The 24,594-nt window shown below is 33.1% G+C and overlaps 1 protein-coding gene and 1 long non-coding RNA gene across 3 annotated transcripts in view; both read right to left on the bottom strand.

Moving 5' to 3' along the window:
- LOC120331175 (signal transducer and activator of transcription 5A-like) overlaps positions 1-20,077 on the bottom strand; it is a 28,023-nt gene extending 7,946 nt beyond the window's left edge. The window contains exons 1-18 of the mRNA XM_039398234.2: positions 19,881-20,077; positions 19,232-19,433; positions 17,250-17,415; positions 16,939-17,098; positions 11,687-11,767; positions 10,911-11,000; positions 10,480-10,579; positions 9,726-9,829; positions 9,168-9,328; positions 8,835-9,017; positions 8,168-8,270; positions 7,097-7,176; positions 6,222-6,309; positions 5,713-5,844; positions 4,931-5,023; positions 4,121-4,271; positions 1,465-1,639; positions 648-784 (exon numbers count right to left, since the gene is read on the bottom strand). Coding sequence (XP_039254168.1) covers positions 648-784; positions 1,465-1,639; positions 4,121-4,271; positions 4,931-5,023; positions 5,713-5,844; positions 6,222-6,309; positions 7,097-7,176; positions 8,168-8,270; positions 8,835-9,017; positions 9,168-9,328; positions 9,726-9,829; positions 10,480-10,579; positions 10,911-11,000; positions 11,687-11,767; positions 16,939-17,098; positions 17,250-17,415; positions 19,232-19,433; positions 19,881-19,988 — 2,314 coding nt within the window. The 5' untranslated portion in view covers positions 19,989-20,077. The remainder of the gene's footprint in view (positions 1-647; positions 785-1,464; positions 1,640-4,120; positions 4,272-4,930; positions 5,024-5,712; positions 5,845-6,221; positions 6,310-7,096; positions 7,177-8,167; positions 8,271-8,834; positions 9,018-9,167; positions 9,329-9,725; positions 9,830-10,479; positions 10,580-10,910; positions 11,001-11,686; positions 11,768-16,938; positions 17,099-17,249; positions 17,416-19,231; positions 19,434-19,880) is intronic.
- Position 20,078: 1 nt separating this feature from the next.
- Positions 20,079-21,953, bottom strand: LOC144424392 (uncharacterized). Of its 2 annotated transcripts, none has more exons than XR_013476684.1 (3): positions 21,869-21,953; positions 21,176-21,260; positions 20,079-21,090 (listed from the first exon to the last, which is right to left on the bottom strand). It is a non-coding gene; the product is annotated as an uncharacterized LOC144424392 (long non-coding RNA). The 2 variants fall into 2 exon arrangements; XR_013476685.1 differs by lacking the exon at positions 21,869-21,953 and adding an exon at positions 21,627-21,859.
- Positions 21,954-24,594: the final 2,641 nt, after the last annotated feature.

Raw genomic sequence — 24,594 nt, 5'->3', positions numbered from 1 at the left:
CCCATAGGAAAAAGAAATAAAAGTAATAGCCTTCCGCTGACTACATCTATTTCAGAGTTCAGAATATTTGAAACTTATTGGCCTATTAGCTAAAAGACAACAACAACGACAACTATTTAGTACAACAATCTATATGTACAATTCACGTCAGATATGAGATTATTACTCAAATTTAACAATACAAACTGTAACTTAATTGGAAGTTCAAATAATTAATTCAGTCGTAAAAATGACAGATAGAGAGGGATCCACAACTACAGTTCCAATCAGAAAAATCATCCATATATACTAGAACTAAGATCTGTAGCCAGGGGCCGAGTCAATCATTACGTTCGGGACGGGCCTCTCTTTCACTGCCTTTTTTTCTTAAATGAGGCGTTTCGGGCGTGTTTTGGCCACGAGAGACCATAGTCTGCAAAGAACAGAAGTTGTCTCATCAACACGACACATACTGTACTAAGCTCTTGCAATGACAATTCAAAGAACTTCTAAATAAAATATGAAATTTTGGGTTTGTTTCGGGCTCGGGTCCGGTCGGGTTTAATACCCACAAGCCTCGGTCGGGTCAGGCTGGAATTTTTGGGCCCGATCTTACCTCTAATATATACCTTAAATGGCATCATATTTTAATATATAAAAGCAATTACCATTGATAATTCTGGTACATGAAATGGATAAAGCTCCAAATTTAGTTTCACTGAATCTAAAGAGAAATACTCCAGGTTGTTTAGATTCGAGAAGCATTTTGTTGCAAGCTTGTTTGCTCAAGAAGCCGTGAATAAGACTGAAAAAAATGAAATAAATAATGAGCTTGGGGATTGTCACAAAACCCTTCAAAAATGCCATCAGTGTTAAAATTGATTGATCAAAGTTAGAAAAAAAAGGGTTTGAAATGCAAAGTTTCCAAATGTTGATATTCTGAAATAACCCAAGCATTAGTGGAAAATATAATGGCATAAATTTATATGGTGCTCATTTACACCTTCCACTCCACTAGCGATATGCAAAGAGCTACCAGGTTATTTGGAAGGTTCTGAATCTTTCCGTTATAGCATTGCCTACCTAACTTATTACAACCTAGAAGTGTGGGGGCCATGGGATTTGAACTGAGATGAGTAAACTGGGATGCCAATACAGTTCGGTCTACGGCTTCAACTGCTTGGCCATCGCACTGCCCAAGTACACAATTGAATCCCACACTTCGATTTCACAGTATTCACTACCAAGAATAAGGAAAAATATAATTCAGATACAGTCGACACTGGAATCATATTTGCATTCCATCTGATTCTTCGAAGTGGATTTTTTTTCGCCAATTTGTTTGATAGTTTGATAGTACTCTCTCATTCTAGCTGCTTATCTACTCTTTGGACGGCACTCAAAACTTGCAAAGAGTATTCACATGTCACCTTGCCAAATAACAAATACACATCAACTGTTTTTGAAATTGTGTCTCTATCTCACCCCAAGTTCCAATATTTTCTCACATAAGAAGAACTGCACAACTCCATTGCCTTGAAAAACCAACTCCAGAAAGTGAATAATTCTTTTTTTGGTTCTGCTCCACCTCCCATCACCATTTTATCATGATTAAATTTATCCCAGAGGATTTGCATTGCTGGTGTGATGCACCTTTGCTCTGCAAAACAATAATTTCAAAATTTTATTGAAAGTAGGGATGTCCAGAATGAATTGAATATTTGAATAAATACTGAATATTGGAAGAATTTAGAAAATTTTCTTTTGAAAAAACATGATTCTGCTCAATTAACAGTTGGCGTTTAGAACATATCAAATTTTCTTAACTTTCTGTACTGTGAAGAAAAATGTAGAATATTTTCATCTTCATATAGAATCATTCTTCATGAATATGTCAACTTTTTTATTGTTCATCATCAACTAATTTAGTGGGCTATATATTCAAGATTATTTCAGAGTGCGAAATAGTAAATTATCCGTATAGGACCATCACTGGTTGAAAGAAAGTCATATTTAAGGAAAAAGCAAAATCAATATGCCATGAATAAAAGTGGGACCTCCTGAAGTATGCGCACCAAGATGGCGCACAACCTGAACTCAGGTTGTGTACCAGGTTATGGTTCGGGTTATGCGACATCTTGGTGCGCATACTTCAGGAGTTCGAGCATAATATTGTGGAGAGTTTATCAGAAGAAGAATATTTTATTTCAAGGCCTGACCGGTCGATTTACTCGAAACTCATGAATAAGAATACGACAAATGCTTCTTATAATCAGGGATGGCCAATTAGAATAAAGTATTCGAATATCTCGTCATTCGAATATCGGAATTAGCGTTTATAAAAATATCGAATATTCGTGTGACATCACACATTTTCGACGCCGCTTTCAAGACGTTTCCGTTGAATGAAAACATTATCGATAGAAACTTGCGCGTGATTGCTTCATCAGCGGACATATTATTTAGGCCGTAAACGCCTTTACATTTGTGTTATTTTCTCTAAAACGCAAATTTTCCACAAATTTGTTCCACGATAACGATTATTTTATTTTTGTACTCGCACAGAACTGTGAATCCGGTGAATACGTTCATCGGCGGCGAGTTTCAAAAGAAAACCCGAATTTTTTGATTGAAAAGCGGCAATTTAAAATACTGAAAATAAAACCGTAAACAAAATATGTTTTATTGAAGCCCGCGACAGTTTAAAAAACGCTTTTCTAGGCAATGAAAATCGCAAAATTTTCACATTATGTTCCGTCCGCGTTCAGAAACATATCGTCACTAATTGATGGCGGGATTTGCCTGATTATCCATTACTTTAATTAAATTGCCGTCGAAAATTTTTGTGTTAACATTATACAAGATTTAAAACGCGACTTTTACCGGGTTGTGAGAATGTATATACTATAATTAATCTAAAGAATATTCAATCAATTTTTATTGTGCTGAAATAAATTTTACACCTGAGATTTTACGGCAGATTTATGGATTTTTCGAAAGGTTTTATCTTAAAAATAATCGGAGTGGCGGCATTTCAATTGAGCGGAGTCAGTGTTATACATCTCAAATTTGCCGAATTCGCAAAATTTGGATCAAAACAGTATATAATAGGGCAGTTCACCACACATTTTTATTTCCATGTCCGCGGATTGCCATGGTATATTAGAGTGATGAGAATTTTATTTTGTCGACGCGACCGCAAGTTAAATTGAAAACAATTAAATTAATAAAGCAAGACATTTTAAATATGCCCGTATCGGTCACGAATCAATCACTTTCAACAGCAGAAAAATATATATTCCTTGTTATATTATTCGTTGTAAAAGTCGGCTCTTTTAACAGGTGGAGTAATCGCAGCGATATGTATTTTTTATTTACTGCTAAACTTTATATGTATATTCATTGTATGAAATGAAGTGGTACTCTACAGGATTTGATATCAGTTATTGAGATATTTTTTAACGGCGATAACAAGTTGGTGAGATTGCAAAAATATGTATTAAAATTAAATAAATCAGGCAGTTTTTCTCATACTTTTAGGCCACAGATCGCTGTCGACCGAATAGTAATGTTTTCATTTTGACGTAAGAAGAAGCAAACGCTAGTGACGTTGGACTCACAAAACTAATATATAAAGATATTTTAGAATCTCGTAGTTGTCATGGATTGAATATTTTACGTGACAAAATGATCATTATACGCTGAAAAGACGGAACGAGCGCGGAATCGCGGTGGCTGTTACAGGCGGCATTGGGAGTTTCCGATTCCGACTTGACTATTATGGTAATAACCTGGTACCAATGATAGAAAGTCAGACAACTCCTTGGCTATCTTCTCATATGGTCATTTGTACTAAGTGTACAATTTTACCAAACTGACTGTGTCACAAGTTGCTATTATTTTTATTGATAGCTATAAACTATCAATTACTTTGTGTACATATACTGTTGGTTTGTGGCTTTATTCTGGTATTTCTATTGAAGCTTATTCCCTATTTTACTGGGTTTTAATAAACTATAACAAAAATGTGTTATTTTCGATTTTAGAATGTATTCGGAATTGCAGATTCGAAAACATTATTTTAGAATGTATTCGGAATAGTTTAGTATTCGGAAGTGGCCATCCCTGCTTATAATCTTACTGAATAGTTTCATAGTCAAATATTCCCTTGATGTATCAGTGAGTCCAACAGCTCCATTACTATCTCTACATTCTTTCTTCCATCTACAATCCAGTGCATCAAGCATTCTTTGCCAACTCACCGATTTTTCAACTTCAAACAAGTTTCTGGTCTGCAAAATAGTATTTGTATAATAAATCTATTATCAAATATGTTTTATGTAAAAGGGTTCAAAGATATCATGATTGTATTCCTAAGAAATTTAGATTACGGTAAGTATTGATTATTCAAATCAGGGAAAATAATATTTATGGAAATATTATAGTATTCTATAGTTCACTATGGGCCGGCCATTATATTCATACTAAACAAAAAGCTGTAAGATTTTGAATAATGTTTTGTCAACAAACTCACAAAATATAATCCACTTATACTTTTTGTCATTTACACTTTTTCTATACCTTTTTTATTATTTTCGCATATTTTTGACCACATTTCAAATCAGCAGAAATATTTTTTACGGAAATATTATAGTATTCTATATGGGTCCTATTTTATTAATACTAAACAAAAAGTTGTAAGATTATGAATAATGTTTTGTCAACAAACTCACAAAATATAATCCACTTATACTTTTTGTCATTTACACTTTTTCTATACATTTTTCATTGTTGCCGCATCTTTTTGACCACAGTTTACTAATGGAGAAAATACACCAATTTATAAAATATACTTCATTATGCCAATAACTTAAAAAAAAATTTCTCGAGTTTGATGATTATACTCAATTAAGTCATACAAAGGCTCCATTGATAATCAAGTTCTACTCACATCACTTGCAAATGCATTATCCCAGAAAATAGTAGCTTGGGCATCAGCTTCTTGTTTTCCATGTGATATCACAACAATAGGCAGAGAAATTGTCTGTTTGCATAAAATAATATACATATAATGAAATTAACTCCATTACATGATATCATAAATAAACAGTGAATCTATTTCAAAAAGCAATAGATAGCTCCTTGAAGATAACCACAGTCTCTTGTCCAGTTAATTGTTGAATTGAATTGTGAAGCAAGACCTGTGGTTATTGAATCATACTGCCCTAGCAAGAATTCCTGCAATCCTATCGCGCATAATTATCGCCCACGGCATCGGACAAGCTTGTGCACTGAGGTCTGAGGGCATAACACCATGCATATTTTTAAATTCTAGAGTATAATTTAAGAGAGTCCAGTTGAACTTTCACAGTATGCCATTGTCAGGGCTTCATTTAATTTCTGAAAATCATAAAAAAAACTTATCAAATCACTGTTTCTTTTTACAATTCAAATTTAAACTCTTTCAGTATATTTGGATTTCCACATATATATTCAATATTCCATTTCCAAAGATATTATTTTATAATTTATTGGGATTGAGTTTTCCCATCCCTAGTATTAGATAACAAATGATACTACACAATGTAAACAATTAGGTTTTTTACCAGAACATTAGACTGGAGGAGTGGTCTTCATCTGAATATCAGCTTTCTTATGGCAATTTCCCAAAAGATTTAACTCCAACAGCATAAGATTACTGTCATAAAAACTAAACACGTTACACTCACTTACCTGGGCTTTTACAGTTATGGTTTGTGTAGGTGAACACCTGACAGTTATGTTAGCACGGAATATCATGGCTACTTTGACTTCTGCAACCATTCCAGCTTGCTGTTGAGGACCACGCTGACCCATTTTCAAACACTAAACGATTAGCATAGAATAAAGATTATTGATTTTCTGGGCATGGTTAATGGTAGTAATGCAGGATATGTTTCTCAAATACTCCAAAACGAAATGGTTGTATTGTCAAAGAAAGCCGCCATTTGCAGCGGAATCATGATTTATATTTTATATAATATTAATATTCTTCTATGTACCATTTCAAATAAAAAAAACTATTCAGAATAAGACAGCACAGTGGATAGATCTGTATTAACAGAAACAAATTAAATACCGTAATCTCTTAAAATGGAGGGAATAAAAGTCACGGAATAAACTCCTTTACTTTTGTTCATATTAGAACTTCTAAGTCATGCATATCAAAAGTCAGAATAGGTCTAAAAATGTTCAAAACTCACCATGTTTCTCATGCTGACTGATACTATTCCAGAGTTTGGTAAGTATTCAGATCTTGATTTATTGTTGACAATAGTTCCACCCTCTTTGCTGTAAAGTAGTTTAACTTATAAATACACCAACAAGAAAAGTACCAGGATTTACAGGCATGAGCATTCAGACCCACCTATTTCGAATGTTTGGGATTTTAGACATAACATTTCGAAGCATTGTCATGTAAGAAACAGTATCAGTCAGACAGCCACTAGGAAATTTTAAAGCATTTAGTGTGAAAGTAATACCCCAAATACTCAGTTTTGAATCAAAGTCATTATCACCATTGAGATATCGTAAGCTTTGATATACTTGATATACTGACGGCTCAAAATCTCTTAATTTTCAAATAAAAATATTCTGAATGATTCCTGAAAAATTTACTATATCGAATATAATGAATTTTGAATGTATTCGAATATTCGATTCGTTTTGGACATCCCTGTTTTGAATACTTTCTAAATAATATTTTCGAATATGGAATATCGAATACATTTTAAATTTAAGGAATTTACAATATCGTTTATAACAAATTCTGTATGTATTTTAATATTCAGATCCTTTTTGAACATCTTTATCCTTATGTTAGTTCTATAACGAGTTCGGGGACTATCTGTATTAGCCAAGTGAATATACCCCCTGCCCAAAATTAATCACCTCCATATTGATACACATACTTCTAGAGCGCCTGGAAATTACCATGAAGGCATCAAAAGTTGAAGAATAATGGTTTTTCATCACGAACAAAATTTGACAGCTGGCATTTTAACAGTGGTGGAATAGTCCGACAGCTAGATTTAAATTATCAAACACAGGATACACAATTTCAGAAACTAGAACTCACAATTTAGAATGTGTTCCTTCTTTTAAGACATGATTGGCTTGCTCTTCACTGATCAACCACACCTCAACGTCAAAAGGTACCTGATAAAAATTTAAATTAGTATTTACTCAGACTGTAAATATGCTCTTAAAGTGTTTCAATAAGTTCTAAAATTATGAAGTACCATGTCAAATATAATAAAACTCCAAATTTATTTGCAATTGCAAAAAGGACAAACTTCACGAATAAACCAATAAACTGGATTATATCATTTCTTGGAAACTCTGTTTAAAAATATTATAATTTTCAATTAACTTCTTCGTCAAATAAAATGATTCGGGGAACTCCATTGTCCCAAAGCAAATAAAATCATTGCCTTCATAAATCTGGTATGACATTACGAAACCATACTGTTAAATATTAACTAGTACAGAGAACTAAGATTTATATGAAGACAACTATGTAAAATAATGGCTTATGATATCTCAGATAAGGGAAATGACTAATTTCCTCATAAGATATGTGAAATTTCAGTAAGATCACGATTTAGCTGCAAAATAAAATCATTATTTATATTATCATAAGCTGTTACGGGACAACATCCAAGAACCCCTAAATGTTTACATATTTAAATTCCCTGTCAACGGCATTTATTTTTTCTGAAATTGGTAAAACACAAATAAAAGTGAAGGGAACTTCAAAGAAACAAATTATATTACTGAAATGTTTCGTCAAATCTCAAAAGCTGCTGTCAACAAAATATCTGTGCTAGCACTTATTCTAAACAGCGCTTTGTTGAATTTCTTGCCACATAATATTTTTTAACAATATATGCCCATTGATGGGATGTTTTCAGGACCCTTGGCCACACAAAAAGTTCATCATATACTATACCATTGAATGCTTATGATGCATATTTTGAGAGTGCTTTAGAAATTTTCAAAATATTTTTATATAGATTTTTTGACACAAAATTCTATGACAGAGAAAAATTTTGCAATAAAATCTTGTGAAATCGATCTCATTGTTCCGAACATTTTAAACATTATCTCAATTTATATTCCATAACTTATTGAGAAAGTAACAACATACCTGATGAATATCCAGACCATCACAAACCAGATGACGTAATTTGCTCTGAAATCTTTTATCTTTCATAAGAACTTGAGGAGGCTGTGTTTCTACAACAAGACCTCTAAAAAAGTGACAATTCATATTAAATTGAAAAAATAGTTAAATTAACCTATATTCCAATGTATTATTTCCAATACATGAAAGTCACATTTATTTGAATGAAGAAAAGCTCACAAATAAACTACCCAGCAAGGCAAGATATGTTAATTAAAAAGAAATACGATTAGGAAAGATATGACATGATCATTTCATAACAATCAAGCATATTTGTATCTGTGCATAACTGAAAGATGCAGTGATTTGCCGGGTGAATAACCCACCTAATTGACATTTCTCCGCACTGTAATAGATATGGGAACATATCCCCCAGTAAAACGTCAAACATTACTTGCACATCGATATCAATATTATCTATGTAACTCAGTACCCTCTGATTATGTAGTCGCATCACTGCATTGGATCACAAAATAAAGGCAAAACACCACAATTCCATTACAGAACCAATTTACACTAGAGAACCAACTTCTTTTTCAAAGTCTAATGTTTTAAAAGAAATAATATAAGAATATCCTTTATAACTATCATCCGGTGTACAGGGTCACCCCATATGAAGAATGATTCTTACTTTTCCACAAGCTGATGCAACATCATTGAATATCTATTTATAAGTTCGTTGATGTATTGTAGACTGGAGGCTTCAGATGAATTATTACTTGCTCTGTTATCAGGTCCAATTTGTTCCTCAATAAATTGGAGCTTCGTAATTTGTTGGATGTTGCCACTGACCAACCTTGCCAGACGTTTGCACCTAAAATCAAAAATGTATTGAAGTAAACTAGAGAATTTGTGGAAGGTGGGTGGGCTGCAACTGATGTTAAAAAAATGGATGTGCAGATGGTTATAATTGAAACTTTTGCAATAAAATTTTGACATAGAAAATTATAGAAGTTTTACACACCAATCCTGCAACATGGGAAGAGTACAATAATGTGTTAGAGACATCCCGTTGTTCATACAAGCTTGGTTTCGTTGCCATTCTCGAACTTCTTCATCCAAGACCTGAGTGATGAGGCGCTGGATATCATTTGAAAGTTCCCAATGAGTATTTGCAAGAATTCTCTGTAAAAGAGAGGATAATAGAATATTAATTGAAAATTTCCATTTTGGAGACCGAAGACCTGACTTTTCTAGAACATTCTTTAAACTAGGGCCGCGAAGTCGAGGGAAAAATATAGACTTGACTGTAACTCCATTCTCAGAGACATCACAAAATGAGTTCTGCCCAGATTCCTGGATGACAAAAATTCGATATTTGGGTCAAGGAAATTTCAACTACATAGAAGAATCAGATTTGATGCAAGTATAAATTATGCAAGTCTCCTTTGCTTTTATAGTTTCGTCAGATATTTCAATGTCAATTATCATTAGAAGTGCGACTCCCACTACAATATGCACAAAAACACCAAATTCAGAATTCAAAGACCTGTCTGGAAGTAAAGAGTGGAAGTAATCCTACCTTTTCATTCTGCCAAGCCATGTTACGCTTTTGTTTTATGCCTTCGAAAGTTTTTAATTCAGCAGGTGTTGCTCCCCGAAGATTATACTGGTCAAGATAACGCACTAAAAATTGACATAAAGCATAATTTTATTTTTATTGGTGTAATAATAGACTATAGGCCTATATCAAACAAGACTATATCAAACAAGCACCATGTAAATGCAAATCAACCTCAATATTCATTATTACACATGACAGAGCAAAAATTTTTAATATTGTTTCCAACTTTCCAACAAATAGGGGGGCTCCAAAGGTATCGTATGTGTACCAATATGAAGGTACGGTAACTAATATTATTCGCCCACTTTACATCAAGTTGTGTAAAGGAACGTAAGCCTATGGGTATATCAACTTGGCTAACACAAACAGTCCCCGAACTTGTAATAGAACTAAAATAAGAAAAATCGGAATAACAATATTATGGCCTGCCCTTAACCTGGTACTATGGGAGTACCCAAACAGGCAATACCATCCGTATCTGTTTAATTATTATTCCCATTTAATGTCTTCATCCAATTTCCACAAAAATTTTGTCACATATTACTTTTTAGATATTCTATATGTACTCGGAATGTCATGGATTTCAAATACTCTTAGATTGTTGTGTTTGACTATGTTTGCATTACAAAGGTAAAATTTCCAAATCCTCACCCAGCACAAAACAATAACTAGCTCGAAAAAAACACTGCTTATTAATATTTATTAAACATACATCGTCCTTGAACCAGAACTTGAAGTTCCTGAACACATGAGTTCAAATTTTCGATTTCCATTGCGACATTTTGACTTATACGTTCATCTTTCGTCAGATTCTAAATTGAAATTACAGTAAATACATTCAGCTTTCATAAGATTAATGCAATTACACTGAATTTCACTCAACATATTGATAGCTAAAAACTAAAATCTTAAGTGTAGTAGGTGTCGAATTTTACAATGCTAAAAAAAATAAAATTTGTCAGTTATGCTTTAACAAGATAGATTTTAATATTTCTGTCTGATCTCAATTGCTTATAATAGGATTTTTAAAGTACCGGGAATGAAAATATTAGAGAACATTATATAACTGATTTCAAATATTGAAGATAGTGATGTTTCTACCGAATTAAATTCTAGAATAATGACACTTATTTTGTTTATTACCTCTGAAAGAAATTGAATTCGTTCCAAGTAATTATTAGCCTCTTGCTTCTTTACGTCCAACATGTTGTTCTGACTTTGATATCGCGGATCCTAAATGGTCAACAAAAAATTTTTGCAGTTGCCCGAACGAAGTTAAAACATCATTTTTACATGGTTAAAATGAGAATATAATTACACTACCTAATGTATGAAATATAAGTATCCCAGATACAATTTTGAAGAAAATAGTCCTCTAATACAAATCTATATAAAAAAACACTGTTTTTGAAGATAAAAATGATGTTGAAAATTTAAGCAGATTTCCATAATCTTGCAAAGTGAAATAACTCAAATTGTGATGGAGGTTGGAAATGAATCAAAATGTTGCAAAATAAGTCTTTTTCTATTTAAACCACTTTTGATTAAAAATCAGAATGACGCTTTAATTAATATAGCCACCGGCATTATCTAGTATAAACTTGAATTAACTTATATAAATATTATTACCAAGAATCTCTTCTTACTAACAATAACTAACAAATTACCAAAGTGATTTATAGGCTGTGCAAAAAAGTATAAAAACAGGCATTGGATTTTTGTGTTTACTTAAAAAGTACTTTGATTCACAACATGCCTAAGGGTATATAACAGGACTACATAACGCTGCTTTTGAAATGCCTAATTAGAACATTTGATATAATTGTTTAATCTTCACTTCTTCAAAATAAACGATTTAATTGGATTTTAAATACTCGTATTATACAACTCAAAAAAGTAATACAATATAACTATATTACCTGTGCACACTCGATTATTCTTCTCTCTTCATTCAAAATCCTCAAGATAAGGCCAACCAATGTACTATAACAACTTGGATCCTAAATAATCAAAATAACATGAGAGTTAAAAAAAAATGTCAATAAATAATTGTTACGAATAAAAATAATTTGGTGTAATTTCAATCTAATAGATGGACAGTGGACACCATTTGCTCCTTCACATAGATTTCACACAAAACTGCCATATGAATGTGTGTGATGTGTCTTCACTAATTTGTCATATGGCCACTCTGAATGAAGCCTCAGACAAGCAGAATGAACCATAGCACATAAAATCCATCACAATTTAGTAGAGGTACATCACCATCAGACTGATATTACTAATAACTTGAATTACCAAAATTTTAGGCAATCACATAATTCACATTAATATATGGTATCATGTTGCATGCCCCTAATTTATTTGAAATATATAAAATGAAAAGGGTGCTCTCTGGGCTGGTATCTAATTGTTTTCAATTCAATTCAACTGTTTCAATAAAAAGTTACAGGTGTTTGAAATCAAGAATATATGTTTTCCTCATTTTCTCAATTCAATTAAACCAAAACAGTACAATTGCAGTCAGATTTCTAGAATATAACTGCTACTGAGTGTAACCAACTAAAAACCAGTGTGAAGTTTTTTTTTGGAAAAATTGCTTGACAAGGTTACACGAACCTAGTCAAACGTGAATGAGACACATTTTTGATCAAAGTCACAAGTGACATGCTAATTCCCAGAGCTACTGGTATATGGATTTATCAGTATGCCTTACATGCCAGCAAATGCCGAAGTTTAATAATGAAGTTTCAATAGGATTCATAACAAAGCTACGAGGTTTTGAACTAAAGACGTAATAAATAATGATAACTGTCTGCCTAAAAACAAGCAAAGCCAAAAATATGACTTATATAGGCAATTTTTACATTGAAATCAGTCTCCATATTATTGATTTATTTTGCATATAATTCACCTACTGGTATTAATTCCCACTAAAAAATACTTTTTCCAAAAGTCAGCTGATCTGTATTTTTTTCAGACTTAGCTATCGCTGCTCTGAAGTATTCAAAATTGTGAAATTACATAAGTTGGCAATATGCCTGTCTGAGCCTCAAATGAAAACTAAAAAATAAAGACTGAGGAAACGCACTATCAAGCTGCTTTCAGTTCCACGAAAAACACCGGAAGTTAAAATTCAAAATCTGTAGTCTTACTTCCTGAATGTGATCACTTCCTCATATTTCTCATTCTCATTATTCACGAATGCAACACAGTGTGAAATACAAGATAACATATAACAAGCCAAAAACGCAATTTATGTTTAAGAGAAATGATATTACCACAATACGATCAGACTATGTCAAATTATCCAGGTCTGTTTAAAACTTTGTTCGAAACTATTTGTATTTGTTCTGTGGTATGAAAGTTGAAAAGACATGCTTCCTAATCACAAAAACAAAATATTTGTCAGTCTCTTTTTTATTTATATGCTACAACTTGCATTTCAACATTGCAAGCCTGCAACAACTTTATGGATTTACGGTACTTGCATACCCTTTTTAAAATAATGACAGGATACATGAATTCACCAGCTATAGGTTATCTGCCTTTTTATGACATTGAATCTTATTAAGAAAAAGAAAATTTTTCGTTTGAACAATTGTTTATTGAAGGTGAAACTATTGTAACTATTATTATGCATATAAGGATTTATGATTAACATGGAATACTAAGAACTGTGCCCTTGTTTGCTTATCATCAATGTTTAACATTGTTATATGATAATAGATACCAAATCAAATGACGAAGAGTATTGGAAGAGGTGTTTCCATTTTCATATTTTGAGAATTGACTCTAAGTTATTTATTCAGTATATTTACTCTAAGTTATTTCATCCATTCATGCAAATTAATATAGAATTGAAACTATCATACTCTATTAAATTAGAGAAAAGACGAAGACAACATAATCAAGTTATTAAACACTACATGCATAGACTTTGATTATAGAAAAACGTAAACGTGACAAGATATATCATCCTCATTGATAAGGCGTTCAGAAATCCTGTTACAGATAATTATCCATCATAAGATTTGAACATGCAAACTCACACAGGGCTACCAACAGTGAGATGGCCAAGATGTGCCATCCTCTGTGAAATTTATGCAAAAAACTAACCAAATTATTTTTGAATATCTTCAATTAATGATTTTTAAGGGTACTTCAAATAAACAAGTGCTGTATACACCAAAAATATATTTCTGTTATATATTACAAATATTATCTTTTATAACGATTCTGATATTCCTTTACTGAGTTATTTCAGAATATTCAAAATTCTAATCAATTTCACCGAAGATGTCTAAGATAGCAAACAAATTGGCAATAAAAATGAATTATGCAATCAAGATTTTCCCAGAAGTAACAGAGCTAGTAATTGCTAATAAGTTTCATTTGCCAAACAAGCATTAGTATTAAAAATGAATATATTGACATCAAAATTTGAATGAGTTCACTGTTAAAATCTTCCTGCTTTACAACCGTAAATTACATCAAATGACATAAACATCTAGTACAAAAAGCATGCCTGGATAATTGTTTTTTCATTGGGCTGAATTCAAATTCAGGTCTGGTTTAGTTAGCATAAAAAACTGCAAACAACTAGCAATTATGTAATATGTACTGAGATAATTGCACAATTTTGTCAACTGAATATAATTTATGTCCAACAAAAAAAAGGTTTCTTTTGCCGCTTGTGTATGTGTAATAAAGGTGGAGTTGCTTTTTGGTCTAAGTCTAGGTTTTGAGGCCCAATTTCAATGGAATTGCAGAACTTGGAATAAAGTATTGTTTTCATAACTAACTATACGATGTAGCTTATAAAAGTGATGCGAATGACTGAATAGAGATTTAAATTCTGAAATGTTATAACTAAAAAAATGAGCAGTTTTTTTATTACTACAATATTACGATTCCTGTACAATATTATTCTTTCATGAAGTTTATCCACAGTCGAATTTGGTCAAGTATAATATTTAATGCCCGGCCAAACTTAAAAAGATTGAATTTGAAAAATAAATGAAATGTTATAGCCAATTTACAGACTTGACTTCTCTCTTATCAATTTGACAATTAATTCAATAGTCAGGCTGAAAGGTGATGATATTGATCGAGCTATATTGCAGACAGAGGAGCCAGAATTGAGTATTATTTACGCTATTTTGTGGTCAAGGAACAAGTAAGGTTTAAGAGTTCTGCTTCCTCAGTCACCAAAAGATCTTATCTACGTCATAAATTTTTCTCTAAGCCGATAAATGGAATGCAAAATTCCATTCCTATCTACGACGTGCATAAAAATAAAAATTACCTTGCAATATCATATTAATTCATGATAAAAAACATCTTACTCTAATACTGTAGGGTCCTTAATTAACCATGACAAATTCTTATCATTTCGTACAGTCCATTATAAAAAAATGCTATTTTACAGGTATTCAAAATTAAAGTTCATCGACAAAACAAGGAAATATATTACATATTTTAGTTATACTATTAATTTGCAGCAAAGTGAAAAAATTTAAGAGCTGGTACAAAAATCCTAGGATAATCTCCTCAGTTGAAAACAGAACTCTTGGGTTTTGACTCGTATTGAATTCTGGCTACTCAGTATAAAACAATTGTTGTTGTGAAGCATTGCCATGTATTTCCCAAACTAGGATATGAGTAACATCAGTTCATGGCAGAAATAATTACAATTCTAAGTATTGGAAGGAAATTATGGTCATAGAGTCAGAAAAGTGTGGTACATATGTATTTCATAATTAAATTAACTGTTACAAACAGGATATACTCGAATGAACTTTATATCATAAATTTAAATTTTGTTTATTTCATTCATGTTTCCCCTTCAGCACCCATCATATTTGAAATGAAAAAAATGAACTTAAAATAATATTTTAAGTTTACAACGGATGATATTTTTCATTATCAAATCTTGTCACATCAATCGAACTATAATATAAGGTATTTATTGATTAAATTTTATTCAGACATGCAATCGCAAAGAAACACGAGAGTGTAGGATTTGTTGATAAAAAAGGAATACAACTGTTTGAATTTCCTACAAATTGGTCATTCATTTCACTTCATAATATAAAAATTAGATGATGGTTTCCCTTGAAAGTGGAAAATCAATAGGAAAAATGATAAAATTTTAATATACCATATTCCTGAAAAAAGTTTTTGAATGTACTATTTAATTTAATTTTTATTTCATTCAAGTTATTGGGAAGTTATGTTCTGGTGATGTCTGTTCATAATTGTACCTTATATTTTTATATTACCAAATTCCAAAATTGACTGAAAATACATAACTGACATTAAACTAACATCCACAGCAGTACCAAGAAAGAGTTTCCAAATAACATTTTATTTACAATGTTTGCTCTGAGTAGAGCTTAACATGTAGAATTGATCAGCAGGAACCAGAACTGTCTATTTATAGAACAAAATACTTCTGACGCAATGCCATGAACTAGCAGACTTGTTTTCATGGTTGGTGAAAAAGTATTTCCCCTAGCTAAAATGTAATACTGAAATGGAGAGATCAGGCAAATAGTTCTATACCAAATAAATAATTAAATAATACAAAAGAAAGAGAACATAAAATCTAATTGAATGCTTATAAATGGTTCAATGTCCCTTATGCTTTCTATAACTACCATTATAAATTAGCAATACAATATACTGACTCGTCTCATCTTTCCATATTGCAAGGTACAAATGATTATAAAAAGCATAAATTTGCACATTATATATCTCTGGGTCCTATCCTGTTCAAGTTAAAAAGAGGAACAAGAATTATGAGTCATAGCCATGTGTATGTTATGATTTTACTGCAATCCAAATTATAAGAAAAAATGACAAGCATACTCTTTTCTCCTTAGTGAATAACCTATTTTACTCTAATATCACAATGAACATGTCATATTAATTGCCTCAGATAAATATATACATTCAAATAGAGAATTGGAATATATCAATTTTTCAGAAGAGCACCTGATGAGTCGGACGGGACTACTGTACACAGTTGTTTGAATATAGCTTGCCTCCCACCTTGGTTAGGATGGCAAGAAGTTAAATACAAAATTGAAATTTTTTATTGTGCCTTACATCATATTTGAGTAATAAATATAAAGAAAAACAAAATGGAAAAACAAATAGGACATACCCCAAGTTTTTCCTGCCATCGTTTCAGTGGATATAGGCGTTCATAAGGTCCATTATACTGAGTCACAAAGTTATCAACTTCACTTTTCAACTCTCCGATCATTGCTGTAGTAAGATTCCAATTGAGCCTTGACATTTCATTTGTTGGATCTAGCTGGTCCCTGTCAAAATTTAGTTCAAATATTACAAACAATTAATGATTTTGGAACTAGCTGATGCAAGGACTAACTCAATGGTGGAATATGAGAAGCAATTGACGCTCTAAAAAATGCTTTCCGACAAAAACAGCGCATCAATATTCAATTATCATACCATCTAATCTGTTCAATAACTCCAGCAAACGTTTTCCTTGAGGTAATATCGAACAATGGGTCATTCCATTGTAACCACATTCTGTCGATAGCACTCTTATCAATTTCACTTCCGTTAATGAGAAGTTCTTCTATTTTTCTGTATTGACCCCTGAATGGTCCAGAGTCTAAATATATAATACTTCTATGATAATAAAAAATACATAAAATGCAATGTATAGCCCAGTGGTTCCCAAACTTTTTTGACCATCACCCCCCTAAAGTAGTTTATACAACTTCATCGCCCCCCAGCACTACAAAAAAATGTAAAGTTAGAAACGAATATATTACAGACCAAATGAGAAGACAAATCATAGTTTATAGTGTTATTTAATGAGATGAATGAGCTTGGTGTTCTTCAGCAAGTTTTTTATCATATCTGAAATTACCCAGTTTACTGATGGAAAGGCGATTTCGTTGTTTTGATGACAATAGTAGCACGGCTCAAAAACCCTTTTTCACCATATATTAGGTCGGAAATGAAAGAATCCAGGGTTTTACCTCCTCAAAAACCGTCGTGTACTCTTGTCTTATAGCATTTCACTCCCTAAATTCACCCCTATTTCAAATTAAATTAATGAAAGCAGAGTTTTTTTTCCCAAAGTTATAATAATGATTTTCGTACATCTCATTCATTCCTACAGCCTGATGACCTGCACCAAAACACTTCGGTAAAATTCATCCCCGATTCCTCATCCTACCACGGCCTACAGCCCTATCACCAGTCCATAGAATTAATCAGCTATTTGTTTTGGGATTCATGTACTCGGATGTTAAAAAAAACTGTGACCGACTATCGACTACAGCCCAGGGGTCGGCAAATTTTATGTCGCTCGCGAACTCAACTCAGTCGTCTTATCAAAAAATTATTACAATGACATTTAATGTGACACTGTCATGTTGCTGCATCACGCTTGATAGCTTTACGACGCCAAGATTGGAACATTTTCCAAATGGGCATCACTAATCCCAGTTCTTCGCTTGTTCTTTGTAATGTCTCCATTTTAGGAAAAAATTGTTCGCACAAATATGTACTCCCAAACACTCTTAAAATAAGCACCGAAAATTTCAAAATGTTAAAGTATATAGGAAAAATTTTCCGCGGTCAAAGGTCGGGGATAGGTCTATTCAGTGAATCGTCCCGGTACAGATTTTTTACTCCGGCCGTATTTTGCCGACCACTGGGATATGCCAACTACCGTACCTTACTGCGGAGACGAGTCCAGCAATCTATTCGAGTGTGATAATCGACCACGTGATTCAAGCCTGCGAATGCACACAGAGTACAGAATTAAGCGCACGATGCGCAGAGCAAAAACGGATTTCGCGAAATCGCCCCCCTATCGCCCCCTTCGACTTTTTCTCCCCCCTCTGTATCGTTTTCGCCCACCGGGGGGCGATATCGCCCGCTTTGGGAATCACTGGTATAGCCTACATTATAAGCTTTATAACGGACAAAAAAAAATGATCAATACATCAATATTTTCATAACTTTCCGCAACTTGCTATATCAAATAGTTGTTAATTAAGATAAGATTAAGGTTAATTAAGATAATTAATTCAGATTACCAAATATCATGTTCAGCAACATATCACGGGCTGCAGTTTGCTATCTCTCTTGTGTAGTCAAGTTTCCCATAATTTCATTTTATTTATAAAGTAATTTGCTCTCAATTTAATTTCAATTTCATTGGCTCAATTGTCATTCTCAATTACAATACCGCATTAAAAGGGCATTCAAAAGTTAAAAAATAGACAAAAAGTCAGAACAGAGAATTATAAAAATTTTGTTAGGAATAGAGAGTGCTGCTCCATTGCTATGAACATCAACTCGAAAGAGCATGAATGTTTTTTTAATGCAAAATGAATTTTGTACAACAAATAGTCTATCTAATTACCAGTAGTTAATAATTCAATAAATGAATTATGCAACACAGTACATACCATTTCTAATTTGATTTGCTGATAATGGTGATGTGACTGTATAATTATCCATAAGTGCATTTGGAGTATGTGAATAAATTAAGTCATTTATTTCCTTTAAGTCGATTTCATCCAAGAAATCTGGTAAATCATCTACACCCAGTCCACTGGAATTAGGAACCATGTTATTTTCCATACTGTTTAACTGTTGATTCACATCAGCCTAAAAAGTGGAACAAAAAACATTAGATAAATTAGAATGTAGATTGTATTAAGGAATTGTGTTCACAAAAGAAAACGATATGTAATACAATAGTATAATATAACTTGAACTCGTTATTTTATATCTTGGATAAGTGAAACCTTCCTTAAATCATAAAGGATCTCATCAAAACATTTCCATTTGAAACAAATTTCCAATTTGGATAAAATAGTCATAATGTGTTCCTTCATTCCCAGAGCTGCTCTTGTTACAAGTGTAAAATAGCTATGCAAATGTTTATATCATGTGCTGCATTATATTGTGTATAGAAAATTAAATGATAATCAAATTTGAAACAGTGCTAATTTGTTGAAATATTATTCTAGATTAGTTTTTGAGACAACAGCAACAAAAAAGGATTTTAATTTTGAAATATTACAAATATACAGCCTCTCTCGATTATCTTACCAGAACAGATGAGGGCGATTCTTGCGGAAAAATTGGTGGATCATTTCCAAAGCCGTTCATTCCAGTAGGTGAATACAATTGTGTTTTCAAAGACAGATTGTTATTCATGTTGTTCAACAACAGTTCATACAGAAATTAAATGCCCACGTCTTGGTCAGGGTAAAACGAAACTATTTATATAGTCTGAAAATTCAATACTGTTTAATGATTAAAATTGAAAAGTGTTTGAATCTTCGTTTACCAGAATTTGTCAATCAGAAACTTTTTTACCCGAATGTTTAAATAAGTTGTACACTCAGTATCATGTGTCAATTGTACTATTACTATCAATTATAATCGTGAGTGCAAATCCCTCCTTTTTGAGACAGTCTTGGCCTCCCAAATTGGAATATCGGCACTGTGCGATAAACTAAAAGGAAGCGCAAACTGAAAATGTCACCATTGGATTTCTTGAAAAAAAAAATAATCCGATTTAAAAAAGAAAAAAAAGTTTACTGTAGCATTCGGGAGTTTTTAGCAAAGAAACGTGGCTTAGTCATGTGATGGCCGCCACCGCCACCGCAACTGTCGTCGTGCCAGACACCCTTGTTTCAGAGACTATTACAACAGTACAACAAAATAGTAACCGTTTTCATCAAATGATCAAAACAAATACATATCAGTCAGTCGGTGAAAGAACGTAAACTTTCAAAAATATTGGTTGAAAGCATCGTATAACAAAGACACTCGTGGTTTCTATTCTCCATTTATAATAGCTCAACAAGCAATGCCAATTCTTTTACTAAATTTACAAGTTCTGAATTCGGGAATTGGAGCCAAGATGATCACTAGAAATTCTACAACAAATTTAATCAATAAAATAAGGTAAATTTACAATAAAGGCTTATTGTATTGTTTTATATACAGATATAAAGCAATGCTACAACTAACATTTACTTTTTTTCTTCTGAATCTAATTCCACAGCCAATATAAAAATATTCAATTACATTTTTTAGACCAATAAAGTTTCAATTTTTGTTTTAAAAATGTATTTGGGGAAAACAATTGCATGCATTGAGTTCTGAATAATTGTAGAATGAATAAAACAATTCAGCAGTTATAAAAACAATTAAACATGGGAAATCCAATGTTGATAATCCAGTGTTAGCCATAATATATCCATTTGTGTTGAATATTGTCCATATTTCAGCATAGCCTGACAGCATTAGGCTATAATGTAGAATTTTGGATAAACAATTATGTATTTCATATCAGCATGGAAAAACTAACATTTGTCTATACTCCAGATACTCACAGACTTACATGGTCAGGTGGTCTGGCTCTGCTGCTGTGGGAGACTTTGGAATCTTGCTGCTCGGTGATAAATTGGTAGTTTAATGCTGTAATGAAAATAGCCTACTGCAATACCTAGGTCTATAGGCCCGAGGGACTAGTTAAACGTGATGAAAAACAATGGTATCCCAACTTTTGCTATTTTCGTAATAATGTACCACCTGACCATACAGCCATAGGTTACTGGGCTAATTGCCCAAATGTGGTACCGGTACAGAAATATGCAAACCCTCAGGCTTGCAGGCCTAGACTACTTTTGCATTTGTCGCTCGGGAAAAGCACCCGTGCCTAGATTTTACCAGCGTCCACTGAAAACCGAATCATCGCTCCAATTTATACCACAAAAAAACAATTCCGGGAAAATAAGATTAGCCTTCCAGGAAAATCTAACTAGTTACGGTAACTTAGGCTACCCATTTCCTGATTTCGGATGACTAAGTGAGGAACAACAAGTTTTAAATAAAGGGCAAATATCCCCAATGACGTAATACGAATGCGATGGTCAATTATTGAGGCTCGAGAAAAGCAACCATGCCTAGACTTTACCAGCGTCCAGTGAAAAACGAATCATCGCTCCAATTTATACCACAAAAAAACAATTCCGCGAAAATAAGATTAGCCTTCCAGGAAAATCTAACTAGTTACGGTAACTTACCCATTTCCTGATTTCGGATGACTGCGATGGTCAATTATTAATAGAAGGAGAAAGCTGCATCAATCCCATAAACACTGGCGGCAGTATGTTCCCCAGCTTTTTATTTTAGGGGGGGGTGTTTCGAAATTTAGAGGGGTGGTAAATAATTTGCTATTAGAGATAATACTAGGTTATTTGTATTCTTAAAAATGGTATGTATTTAAGAAACGATGTACATGAGGGGTCCCCCAAGTTGATTGACGGCGAGCCAAAATCCACAGCAGAATAAAATTGTAGGGCCAGAAAAGGGGAGCGAGGAAAAGTGCGGGACGACACGGCTGGGGTTCAGGGCGCGCTTAAGCGCCCTGAGAAAATTTTGAGAAATAGGCACCAAAATAGGCTCTAAGCTTGATTTTAGATACACCTAGCATCACAGTTTGTTATGTAATGAAATCAATAATTATAATATTTAGCTGATAGAATTCCCGGGAAATAGATAACAAGCACGGCTTTCAACCGTAAATATATATATACTACTACGTTCCAACAAGTAATTTGCAACTGATAGTGACTAATGAAGTTACCTGCTCATCTGGCATTGTATGAATGGCTACTTATGGCTTGTTTTGTTACACATTTCACATTTTTTTGAACATGTGTGTTTGACTTTTGTATGAATTAAGCAATGAATTAAATTTTGAAATACACGCGTTTAGAACCCCTCATCTACACTGATAAATATGTCATACTCGTTATATTTGAATACAATTATACTTGAGTTTGGAAATAAAGTGTGGAATCGCACCTCAAAATTAGGGGGGGGTGTTTGAAATTTTATGGGGGGGTGTTCACCCCCTATAGGGGGGGTGTAGGGAAATCACTGACTGGCGGATACTCAATTACAAAAGTGGTAAGACAATAAATGAAAACTAAGTATTTGGGCGGAAGTGTAGTTGCGAAAAATAACTCCGACGATATCACTAATCATCATAGTTGCAACAGAATTCTATTTCTCGCAACAAATTTCAGTAAAGTTGATTCGCCCATTAATCTTTTGTTTCATTTCCGTCATAATTTTATGATCTGTATCTATAAGCTTCATACCCATTTTATAAGCTTAAGATCCTCACTTTTTGAACTGAATCGTTGAAGAAAACAAAACAGGAAACCAAATTTAAATTGACGATGCTCATGTATGGTCTGAATCAGGTGAAAATAAATATTATAATAATTAGGCCTACCATACGTCCCTTTTTAATTTAACCTTGATACAAAAAATTTAACGAAGGCAGCCGATTTACCAGTGAGTTAGAGTTTGCGACCACAGAGATATATAAATATAGAGTGTGCTTCTCTCTCATTTCAGCGGGACCAATTGAAGCCTCTCTCGTTTTGGCGATAGACTTCCATCTTTCGCGCAATGCATTTTTTATGGGATTTGACAGAAATCAATCATTTGTGTCGATTTTTCTCGCCTATTCGCCCGCCTGATCTTGAATTGTTTATTATTATTATTATTAATTATGAGACGCTGATAGATCACAGTCCGCCATGCCCTACTTATTTTGACTTTTTTTTTCAATTTGCGTATGTCGTGGATTAATTACTCAAGGTGGCTTATCGGAATCGCCTCTCCATTTACCTGTATTTGGCCATATTTTATCTCCGGCCTATATTTAGCGTAGCGATCTTAACCCTTTCCATGCGATTTTTATTTTTTATTAAATAATCGTATTTGCTACGCCGATTTTATGCATTTGTACCCCCACAAATAATCGATCGACTAACGAAAAACTAATGATCCTCTGCTGCCCACTGACGGCTCGTTTAAAAGTGGTGGTCTGAGTCACAAACCGGATAGAAAAAAGGCATTTTTTTTTCTTGTGAGTTGAAACTCCAAACCGTGATAAAAAATAGAAATATTCGCTAAATCCTATGTCTTCTATTACCACCCAAAAAACACCGAAATTCGCATAAATTTCAAAAACACTCCCTCGTTCCGCCGCATCCAAATTCCAGTCGTAAACGGAAGCGAGATTAGTTGTCCTTATACTTGTGCGTTGCTTTGACTTGTTTAATTAAATATATCGCTGTGCGTTTTTTCAACAGTCTTTTTCTCATTTATAGATTGAATACAGACTAGCTTGTATATCTGTTATGCATTTGAGCTGCTCTGTTACACAGTCACACAAATCACACAAAGTCACACAAGTCACCACACAAGTCACACAAATATGGGGTTGTTCGGCAAAACAGCATCTGAAAAAGCTCAGTGTACTGCAAAACAGAGCAATTCGCATAATTTCCAATAGCAGTTACAAAGAAAATACAACACCGTACTATTATAAACATAAACTTCTTAAACTTAATGACTTATATCGTTATGAAGTTGCAAAATTTATGTACCGTACCAAACAAAACTGTTCTCCAAATACTTTTATGAATTATTTTCAAAACATAGGTTTAATCCACAATCATGGCACAAGATACTCACAGCACAACCTATTTGTTCCAAGGTCAGACTCATCGATTTTGCAAAAATCCATATTGTTCCAAGGTTCGGTTATTTGGAATGAAATTAGTCAGGAAATAAAAGACTGCAGCTATGCATGTTTCGCCCGCAAACTTTTTAAAAAATATATCGATAGCTACAAGTGACATACTCACACCATCGGTCGCTGTTGGTAGGAGGACAAGAAATTACTGTGTTTTAACCCTACTCCGCCAGTCGCTCTGTGGCCATTTTA

The sequence above is a fragment of the Styela clava genome, chromosome 6 (genome assembly GCF_964204865.1).
Source record: "Styela clava chromosome 6, kaStyClav1.hap1.2, whole genome shotgun sequence".
Lineage (NCBI taxonomy): Eukaryota > Metazoa > Chordata > Ascidiacea > Stolidobranchia > Styelidae > Styela > Styela clava.
The sequence above is the reverse complement of the archived record's forward strand: the minus strand, read 5'-3'. Positions and strand labels throughout refer to the sequence as shown.